The sequence below is a fragment of the Engystomops pustulosus genome, chromosome 11, assembly GCF_040894005.1.
Source record: "Engystomops pustulosus chromosome 11, aEngPut4.maternal, whole genome shotgun sequence".
Classification (NCBI taxonomy): Eukaryota; Metazoa; Chordata; class Amphibia; order Anura; family Leptodactylidae; genus Engystomops; species Engystomops pustulosus.
In genome coordinates, this window is record NC_092421.1 from 8,059,239 (window position 1) to 8,069,772 (window position 10,534).

Genomic DNA, 10,534 nt, shown 5'->3' on the forward strand with positions numbered 1-10,534 from the left:
TACTGACCCCACAGCCCTGTACCGGATTAGTGAGTAAAAGAGGACCTGTCACCACATTTTGACCACCCTGACTAACAAGGCCGGGCTGATAAAGGGAAGTTGGTCAGTTATTAGAGCTCTATAGGAACCTGTCACTGGCTGTATATGTGCTGACAGGTTCCCTTTAAAGTTAGGTACATCTTGGGTTAGATCTTGTTGATGAAACATAAAGTAGACAAAGTCATAAACCAATATTAAATCATATATTTTCTAATAAAGTTACTTTTCATAGTGGTTAACAATGAAAATGCAGAGTAATAACCCTGAGAGGGTAAACTCGAGAGGCTCACTGCTGAGCAAGGCCTGAGGCTGGTCCATCACCTGCCTGGGAAGAGGAGCTACAAGGTAAGTCTAGGGTGGAGGGTTCACCCAGTAATGACGCTGCCATGTAACCCGATGGTTGACAAATGACAAATTTTCAGACACAAGTTATCCTTGTGGGGGAAGGGTAAGGAGGGCAGAAATCATGAAGACCTTGTTGTTTGACTAAGCTCTGTGGGCATCTAAGTCTCCGTAAGTTAAGTGGTAAGTGTTTACATACCTTTTGGCCAGGCACCGAGCATGCACAGGCATGGAGGACTGAAGCAATATCCACCTGGGGCTCTATGGCCACTTCTACTGCTAAGGGGTACAAGATATCAGCTGTCTCACCTGGGAGAGTGCCATCTCTATGTGTATTCAAGGTTTTTAAAAGAAACCTAGCACCAATATTCTACCTATGAAGGTAGGTCGGGTGGTAGGTGGATGTATGGGACGTCAGTACAGCCCTTTTCACGTTACCACTATCTTTTTTAAAACCCTAATATGTTAATTTTCTTAAGCGGCTCCTGGGGCGTGGAGTAGCCGGACATGAGGCTACACGGCGCGACTACTCCACCTCACATCACCTGCGCATAACGACCGCTCCAAGGCTGTGCGGCCACTTCTCCGGAGCTACTGCGCATGCGCAGAACTCCGGCTTCCCGGACGAGGGCGTGCGGCTACGAGAAGCTGCGCGCCGAAGATGTCAGAGTAGGAGGAGAAAAGCCGGCTGCTCCACATCCCAGTAGCCGCTTAAGAAAATTAACATATTAGGGTTTTAAAAAGATAGCGGGGACATGAGGATCAGCTCTAAAGAGGGATATCCTCACGTCCCATACATCCACCTACCACCGCTCTACCTTTATAGGTAGAATCGTGGTGGAGGTTCCCTTTAACAAGGAAGATTAATTTTCATTATTTTCCCATTTAGACTCCTTCTGTAAGGAAACAGCCCTGTGGTAGCCATCCCTGTGCACAGCTCTGTATACAGCGTCTCCGGCCTAATGTATAACGACCTATAGCTACTTACTGTAGGCAGAAGATTTGTCAAACCAGGAATACCATTTTGAGTATATTTGACGGTGAACAGTCCAGAACACTAGTTCTTTTTGTCAGACGTGACGTGAATTTTCAGTTTCATGCATGTTATGCACCCGGCTGTGATCATCAAAAGGAAAAACTTTAACACCACAGAATGAATTGGGAATTGCTATTTCATGGCTGTTCTCTTACAAAAGGAGCCGGAATGAAAAACAAACTACAGACAACCCCTTTAATGTTATTTAATAAGGTTTCCACTTGGGGGCTTTACTTCCTACATGGACCCTCTGCTTAGGTTTGACAGTTCTTTTGGAGGACACCCGATACTTGGAGTAGTCCTTTATAAATATTAGCCTCATAGTCACCACCAAAATGCTATCTCCGTTCAGGGAACTGAAATTTTTTGTCTTCTTTGTGGTTTTTTGCAGCGACTATGAAGAAGATCCGCCTCATTACACTGGTTTCTACAACCAGGACACTGATATATCCCCCTTCCTTCTCCTGTGGGGTGGGGTGCGGGGGTCTCTTCCGATCTAAAAGTTGAACATTGTCCGGGAGATATTTGCCACCTCGGCACATTGCACGGACCTCTGTTTCGCGTGCATTCTTAGATGGTCGTTGAGTAGAATTTTCCTTAGGAAATACTTGCCACATTCTGGACATTGGGGGGTTTTCTTTTTAGAGTGAGTCCTTAAGTATTTCGTCAGGTTGGAAATGTCACCAAACGTGGCTCCGGTTTTCATCGTTCTAGGACGACTTAGAAAAGACAACCTCGAGTCTTTAAGGTCATGTCTTACGCGACTTGATGTGCCGGCGGTGCACTGCGGACCTTGGGAATTATGTCTGCCCTCTGTGTCGACGTCGACCAAGTGAGCCAGGACAATGACCTTCATGGGCGACGGGGAGTTCTCGGTTTTCACATCTGGATGCCTAAGAGCAACATCTTCTTTGACAGAAGTAGGCGACAAGTTGTGTGTGCGCTCTGAACTGGAGGAAAGAGTAGTCTCTTTGAAGAATCTTAGATGACTGGTGACTGGCTCCCCGCACGGGAGAGAAGATAGATATCTGCCATTATCCGGACACGATGTCTCCTCTTTCACAGGTTTAGATGGACATTTTATGTGATAACTTATATGCTGCGGGAAGTCTCTTTCATTAAACAATGATGGTTCCTTCTTGATACATGTGCTGAGGTATTGCTGTGTACAGTATGTGGGTGCATTGCTGGAGGGGTACGTGATGCCTCCACCACCACCACACGAGGAAGGTTCCTCCTTAATATAAGGAGAAGGACACGGGACGACACTTCTAATGTTGTAAATCTCGGGATGGGCATTGGTCCCTCTGTAATCACAGTCCGGTTCCTTTTTAATATAAGCATACTGATGTTCCAGTGTATGACTGGCAAACGTGTACCTGTCATCACTTGAGGTTGGTTCCTCCTTGACGTGAGAAGCTGAATATTGGGAAAGGTCCGAGTGGTGTTCGGCAAAATCTTCCTCACTAGAGACGGGTTCCTCCTTTATGTCAGGAGGACATTGTAAATAGTCTGAGAGTGAACGTCTGTTGTCGTCTGCCAGATCTTCATCACATGAGGTCGGTTCTTCCTTAACATAAGGAGATGGATCGTACGGTCTAGGATCGGCGGGGAATGGAAGGTCTTCTTCATCACAGGAGACCGGCTCCTCCTTAATACAGGGCAATGGAACATGTTGTACAGGATGGGAAGCTGGATAAATATCGGGGATGTGATGGTTGTCTTCATGGCAGGAGACCGGCTCCTCCTTAATACAGGGAGATGGAACGTGTTGTATAGGATTGGGGTCGGCACACATATCCGTGTCTTGATGGTTTTCTTCCTCATATAACACAGATCCCTCAGTATCATCTGTAGGTATAGAAATAGAATCAGCCGCAGGATGTTGTACATGATCTGTGGGGGGATGCATATCAGGGTCCCGGAAGCTTTCTCTGTGACCTGACACCGGTTCCTCCACAATATTGGTGAATGTCGAATCGCTTCCCTCATCACACAAAACTTCAGTTACATTTTCTGATGTTTCCATCTCCTCGTCCTCACTGGTTTTGTTGGATTTACTGGTTAAACAGGACAATTTCTTCTGAGATCCACCTGTAAAATACAAGTTATACCGCCTTTAATTTTCCGTTCGGTATCACTGAGCGGTAGAAGAGTTCACAAGAAGACTCTTTGAACTTACAGGCATCAATAAATGCCTGCTAAAATGTCTAGGTTCATACATAAGGCGCACCAGATTATAAGGCGCACCAGATTATAAGGATAAATGACCAGCAGGGGGCAGACCTGTGCACAGTACAAGGCAGCTGTTGCCTGTAAATATGGTTCATATATAAAGCGCACCAGACTATAAGGCGCACCTGATCATAAGGATGACTGACCAGCAGGTGGCAGACCTGTGCACAGTATAAGGCAGCTGTTGTCTGTAAGTACGGTTCATATATAAGGCGCACTGGACTATAAGGCGCACCTGATTATAAGGATGAATGACCAGCAGGTGGCAGACCTGTGCACAGTACAAGGCAGCTGTTGTCTGTAATTACGGTTCATATATAAGGCTCACCTGATTATAAGGATGAATGACCAGCAGGTGGTAGACCTGTGCACAGTACAAGGCAGCTGTTGTCTGTAAGTACGACTCATATATAAGGCGCACCGGATTATAAGGATGAATGAGCCTTATAGTCCGAAAAATACGGTAATTGTTTTTCCTCTGTTCATAATTATGACTGTCAGTACTTCATGTGTGCTCAGTAATTATCCCTACAGGATGAGATTCACACAAAATAAAAGATAAAACATCTTCTTACCAGGGGGTGGAAGTCGCTGGTGGTCCTGGTACTGGTCCTTGTGTTCTTCTATATACTCCAACTCCTCCATGGAGAAATACACGGCGATATCCTGACACCTTATAGGAACCTGGTGCACAGAATGATAGTTATGGCTCAGACACATCACCCCCTGTGTAACCGTATAACATCCCGGCCTCTCACCTCTCCGCTCAGTAACTCGATGATTTTGTTAGTGAGCTCCAGGATTTTCTGCTCATTGTTCTTCTCATGGATCATGGACTGCGGTGGAGACTTCTCCATCCCTGCGGAAATATTGGGATTGCTGGTGGAGGGGAGGCGTGCTCCGGATTTCTTTTTTACTATTGTGTAATCCTGCATAGGGAGGAAATAAGTGCGATGAAACCCTACAATCCCAGGAGCCATCAGTGGCGTCTCTATAACGCCTCCTATAACGCCCCCTATAACGCCCCCTATAACGCCCCCTATAACGCCCCCTATAACGCCCCCTATAACGCGGCTCACCTCTCCGGTCAGCAGGTGGATGATCTCCAGGGTGATCTGTAAGATGACTTCTGTCACCTCGTTCCTGACCTCCATACTGGTCACAGAGGTCACCATCAGAGATCAGTCAACAGAAAACCTTTACTGAAGAGGATAAAAGTATAAGATTAGAAGAGAAATCTCATCCTGATCTCCACATTTACCGGTACATGATATTTTTTATTCAGATGATGAGCGAGCAAACACGGGGAGAAAGATAATGGAAATATATATATTTTACACACACACAGTACTATACAGAAATACATTACATAAAGGCCCTGCACTATACATTATTATACAGTATATTACATAGCGCTATATGACCCTGCACTATACATTATTATACAGTATATTACATAGCGCTATATGACCCTGCACTATACGTTATTATACAGTATATTACATAGCGCTATATGACCCTGCACTATACATTATACAGTATATTACATAGCGCTATATGACCCTGCACTATACGTTATTATACAGTATATTACATAGCGCTATATGACCCTGCACTATACGTTATTATACAGTATATTACATAGCGCTATATGACCCTGCACTATACGTTATTATACAGTATATTACATAGCGCTATATGACCCCGCAGTATACGTTATTATACAGTATATTACATAGCGCTATATGACCCCGCAGTATACATTATACAGTATATTACATAGCGCTATATGACCCCGCACTATACATTATACAGTATATTACATAGCGCTATATGACCCCGCACTACACATTATACAGTATATTACATAGCGCTATATGACCCTGCACTACACATTATACAGTATATTACATAGCGCTATATGACCCCGCAGTATACATTATACAGTATATTACATAGTGCTATATGACCCCGCAGTATACATTATACAGTATATTACATAGCGCTATATGACCCTGCACTATACATTATACAGTATATTACATAGCGCTATATGACCCTGCACTATACATTATACAGTATATTACATAGCGCTATATGACCCCGCACTACACATTATACAGTATATTACATAGCGCTATATGACCCCGCAGTATACATTATACAGTATATTACATAGTGCTATATGACCCCGCAGTATACATTATACAGTATATTACATAGCGCTATATGACCCCGCACTACACATTATACAGTATATTACATAGCGCTATATGACCCCGCAGTATACATTATACAGTATATTACATAGCGCTATATGACCCCGCACTACACATTATACAGTATATTACATAGCGCTATATGACCCCGCAGTATACATTATACAGTATATTACATAGTGCTATATGACCCCGCAGTATACATTATACAGTATATTACATAGCGCTATATGACCCCGCACTACACATTATACAGTATATTACATAGCGCTATATGACCCCGCAGTATACATTATACAGTATATTACATAGTGCTATATGACCCCGCAGTATACATTATACAGTATATTACATAGCGCTATATGACCCCGCACTACACATTATACAGTATATTACATAGCGCTATATGACCCCGCACTATACATTATACAGTATATTACATAGCGCTATATGACCCTGCACTATACATTATACAGTATATTACATAGCGCTATATGACCCTGCACTATACATTATACAGTATATTACATAGCGCTATATGACCCTGCACTATACATTATACAGTATATTACATAGTGCTATATGACCCCGCAGTATACATTATACAGTATATTACATAGCGCTATATGACCCTGCACTATACATTATACAGTATATTACATAGCGCTATATGACCCTGCACTACACATTATACAGTATATTACATAGCGCTATATGACCCCGCACTATACATTATACAGTATATTACATAGCGCTATATGACCCTGCACTACACATTATACAGTATATTACATAGCGCTATATGACCCCGCACTATACATTATACAGTATATTACATAGTGCTATATGACCCCGCACTATACGTTATTATACAGTATATTACATAGCGCTATATGACCCCGCACTATACGTTATTATACAGTATATTACATAGCGCTATATGACCCCGCACTATACATTATATTACATAGCGCTATATGACCCCGCACTATACATTATACAGTATATTACATAGCGCTATATGACCCTGCACTACACATTATACAGTATATTACATAGTGCTATATGACCCCGCACTATACGTTATTATACAGTATATTACATAGCGCTATATGACCCTGCACTATACATTATTATACAGTATATTACATAGCGCTATATGACCCTGCACTATACATTATACAGTATATTACATAGCGCTATTTGACCCTGCACTATACATTATTATACAGTATATTACATAGCGCTATATGACCCTGCACTACACATTATACAGTATATTACATAGCGCTATATGACCCTGCACTATACATTATACAGTATATTACATAGCGCTATATGACCCTGCACTATACATTATACAGTATATTACATAGCGCTATATGACCCTGCACTATACATTATTATACAGTATATTACATAGCGCTATATGACCCTGCACTATACATTATTATACAGTATATTACATAGCGCTATATACGTTATTATACAGGATATGACGTAGTATTACTATATATACATTATTTCACCTGCTCTCGTCATTCCGTTCAGCCCTCAGTCCGGTGACTCTGGGGAGAGTACACGGAAGTAACGATCACATGGTGCGGGGCATGCTGGGAGGTGTCATGTGACCGTTGGTGGAGAGGGAGAGCTCCGTGTTCTATTTCTGTCCCTTTTATAGGACTTCTGTGTAATGGCCTCCGCTGGTGAACGTTTGGGCAGATTACACCCACATAAAGCAGCACCCGGGTTCTGGGGACATGAGTACAGACAGCTCCTTCTCTTCTGCCTGTCTGAGCTTTTCTCTGCACCATATGGTGTCGCGTGTCCGTCCCCTAGCGGTCAGCATGAGCAAGTGCAGGGCTACAGGAAGATGGCGATCATCACCCTCAGCCATAACCTCAGCTTCTCTAGCCACACAACAGTGACTAGAACTTCTGTTCTGAAGGGTTGTGTTATAGCTACAATATTAAAATATATTAATCCTATTAATTAGATTTTTCTGTGATGATCTTAATTGCAGCCACAGTTATTGACATATCAATACAAATGTCACAAATACTTGAAGGTGTGTATGTGAGACATGTCAGGAAATCCACCTCCAGCACTGATTCAGGCGCTCCTGCCTCATTTTACTCCTAATGTAACCCTAAAAACCACTACCTTCACCACCCCACACACAAGCGCCGGTCATTGACCCACGTTCGCCTGGATTCTTGTCTATTCTCGGGCCGAAAACAATGGATCTGTGGGAACAATAAGATGAGGAGCTGCACAATAAGAGGGGAGCTGCTGGGGGACAAAATGAGAGGTGGCTTTAATATGAGGGGGAACTCAGCATCAGAAGGGTACAACGTAACAGGAAGCTTGGGGGGACACAATGTAAGGGGGAGCTGGAGGGCACTAAAATTCCACTGCACGTTTGGCACACGGCATCTTTACTATGAAAGTCGGGAGGTATCCGTGTGTATGAACCTATAGAAATATATGGGACGCATGTTATCTGTTGGAAACACTGGTAGCGCACTGATTCTACGTTAACATGTATGTAGCCTCAGCTATTTTTGAAGCTGGGCAAAACACTGGCATACCAGAGGTCGTGTTCACACAATGGGGGACATTTACATAAAGTGTCGGTGTCTGCATTGGCTTTGTTACCGACCTGCTCTGGGAAAGAAGATACACATTTAATATTGTGTAGCTGTGCAGAGACATTTCTGGCGCCGAGACCATTTTCTGTCCCTGGGACCAAAATCTGTCCCGAGCACCAGAAATGTGTCCAACAGTCCCTGCTAGACCAGTTTTCTTTTGGTCTACTTTCCGCCAGTTTACAGCGCCCAAAAAGGGCTGTGACACATATTAATTGGGGGACATTTACTTAGAGTGTCGGTGTCTGCATTGGCTTTGTTACCGACCTGCTCTCGGAAAGAAGATACACATTTAATATTGTAGAGCTGTGCAGAGACATTTCTGTCCCCGAGCCCATTTTCTGTCCCTGGGACCAAAATCTGTCCCAAGCACCAGAAATGTGTCCAACAGTCCCTGCTAGACCAGTTTTCTTTTGGTCTACTTTCCGCCAGTTTACAGCGCCCAAAAATGGCTGCGACACATATTAATTCTGTCTGAGTTTCCACTCCGCCAAAGCCACGCCCCTTTTCGGAGAAGAGTCGGAGCAGGCGGAAAAAGTCATTTTTTCTGTCCCCGACAGCTAATAAATAGGTAGAAGAGCAGAACATGTGGTGAGAGCGCCACAAAACTGGCGGAAACGCCATAGTAAATGTCCCCCATTGTGTCTGAGTTTCCACTCCGCCAAAGCCACGCCCCTTTTCGGAGAAGAGTCGGAGCAGGCGGAAAAAGTCATTTTTTCTGTCCCTGACAGCTAATAAATAGGTAGGAGAGCAGAAGATGCGGTGAAAGCGCCACAAAACTGGCGGAAACACCATAGTAAATGTCCCCCAGTGTATTTTGAAATGTAATCCAAAGACTCCAAAACTTTGGATTGCGTCTTAAAACGCAATAAAAACGCAACACTTTTACTAAAGAGGGAAAAAGGGGGTGTCCTTGGGTAACATCCGCCATGTTGTGGTATCCCTGTACAGAGACATAACTTCAGCCATGTAACATGGTATATGCAGCCGGCCATTATCAAGTGAAATAAATTACGTTTTTCAGGTGGATTTTTTTCACTTGAACAACTCCTGAACCCATGCTTCTCACAGGAGGTTTCTAAATGGAAGTTTTACATCATGATGCTGACAAATAGAGATGAGCAGACCCAACATTCGCATTTGGGTTCAACTATGGGACCTGCACATATTGCCGGGCAAACCAGAAAATTGACGCCCCTATGATTGGCCAAACATGGACATGGCTAGTAGCTTCAATTTGCCAGACTGGCTATTCGGCCACCATTATGTCCTAATTGCACAGCGGTCCCTGAAAAGTGATCATTGGATCGACTCTTGGATCTCTACTGACAAGGCCGCTCAGACTTCCACTAGTATTAAAATGTCAATGTGTAATCTGTGCAAAATCCTCACAGGTGCGAGAATTCCCTGGACGCGCCTCTCAATGTCCGGCAGTCTCTTGCGGGAATGTTTTGTCATGCCTTGGTCCAGGCATTCTGGGGTGCGTCGCCTCTGCTCCGTGTTTCCGAGCTGCTGTTTGCAAACTGGGTGTAGTCTTACTCTGCACAGTCAGCAGACGTCTCATCACTAATCCTCAGGCAGCAGGTGTGACTGGCTCCATAGCTCAGTGGTTAGAGCACTGGTCTTGTAAACCAGGGGTCGCGAGTTCAATTCTCGCTGGGGCCTAGCCTTTTTTATTATTGTCCTATATCAGCACATCACAGATTGATGTACAATGTGCTCTCCATGACGAGGCCACCCCCTCCAGCATCAGAAGACTCCAGGACCTGCCAGTGGATCACTGAAATGCAGGATGCAGACGACCAACTATCGTATTGCACAGATGCATTTAAAAGGGTTGTCAAGGAATACAAAAATTATCTATAACTTTGGGGGCTGTAAAACAATAAACCTTTTACACTCCTGGATACCTCCCAAGCGTCACAGATTTTGGACTCTGACCCACTCGGCAGGAGGTATATCAAGGGACATCAACTTAAATAGAGTTGGATGAATTGCTATTGTGATACAGAGAA

The 10,534-nt window shown here is 43.8% G+C and overlaps 1 protein-coding gene and 1 non-coding gene across 3 annotated transcripts; one reads left to right on the top strand and one right to left on the bottom strand.

The window, feature by feature from the left end:
* Positions 1-233: 233 nt before the first annotated feature.
* On the bottom strand, positions 234-7,671 carry LOC140106058 (uncharacterized). Of its 2 annotated transcripts, none has more exons than XM_072130247.1 (5): positions 7,391-7,671; positions 4,732-4,854; positions 4,411-4,581; positions 4,228-4,336; positions 234-3,511 (listed from the first exon to the last, which is right to left on the bottom strand). In XM_072130247.1, exons 2-5 carry the CDS (start codon positions 4,825-4,827, stop codon positions 1,914-1,916), a joined length of 1,974 nt encoding a protein of 657 aa, XP_071986348.1. In that variant the 5' UTR covers positions 4,828-4,854; positions 7,391-7,671; the 3' UTR covers positions 234-1,913. The 2 variants fall into 2 exon arrangements, with proteins under 2 accessions (XP_071986348.1, XP_071986347.1); XM_072130246.1 differs by having other exon boundaries at positions 7,401-7,670.
* A 2,440-nt stretch (positions 7,672-10,111) lies between these two features.
* TRNAT-UGU (transfer RNA threonine (anticodon UGU)) lies at positions 10,112-10,184 on the top strand. The gene has a single exon. It is a non-coding gene; the product is annotated as a tRNA-Thr (tRNA).
* The last annotated feature ends 350 nt before the right edge of the window (positions 10,185-10,534 follow it).

Bases quoted from the DNA above. Each gene is read 5' to 3' on its own strand.
- LOC140106058 (XM_072130247.1), bottom strand. From the start codon at position 4,827: ATGGTGACCTCTGTGACCAGTATGGAGGTCAGGAACGAGGTGACAGAA. The intron at 4,337-4,410 runs GTGAGAGGCCGG...TCTGTGCACCAG, and splicing joins TCGAGTTACTGAGCGGAGAG to GTTCCTATAAGGTGTCAGGA. The intron at 3,512-4,227 runs GTAAGAAGATGT...TGTATTTTACAG, and splicing joins CCAGCGACTTCCACCCCCTG to GTGGATCTCAGAAGAAATTG.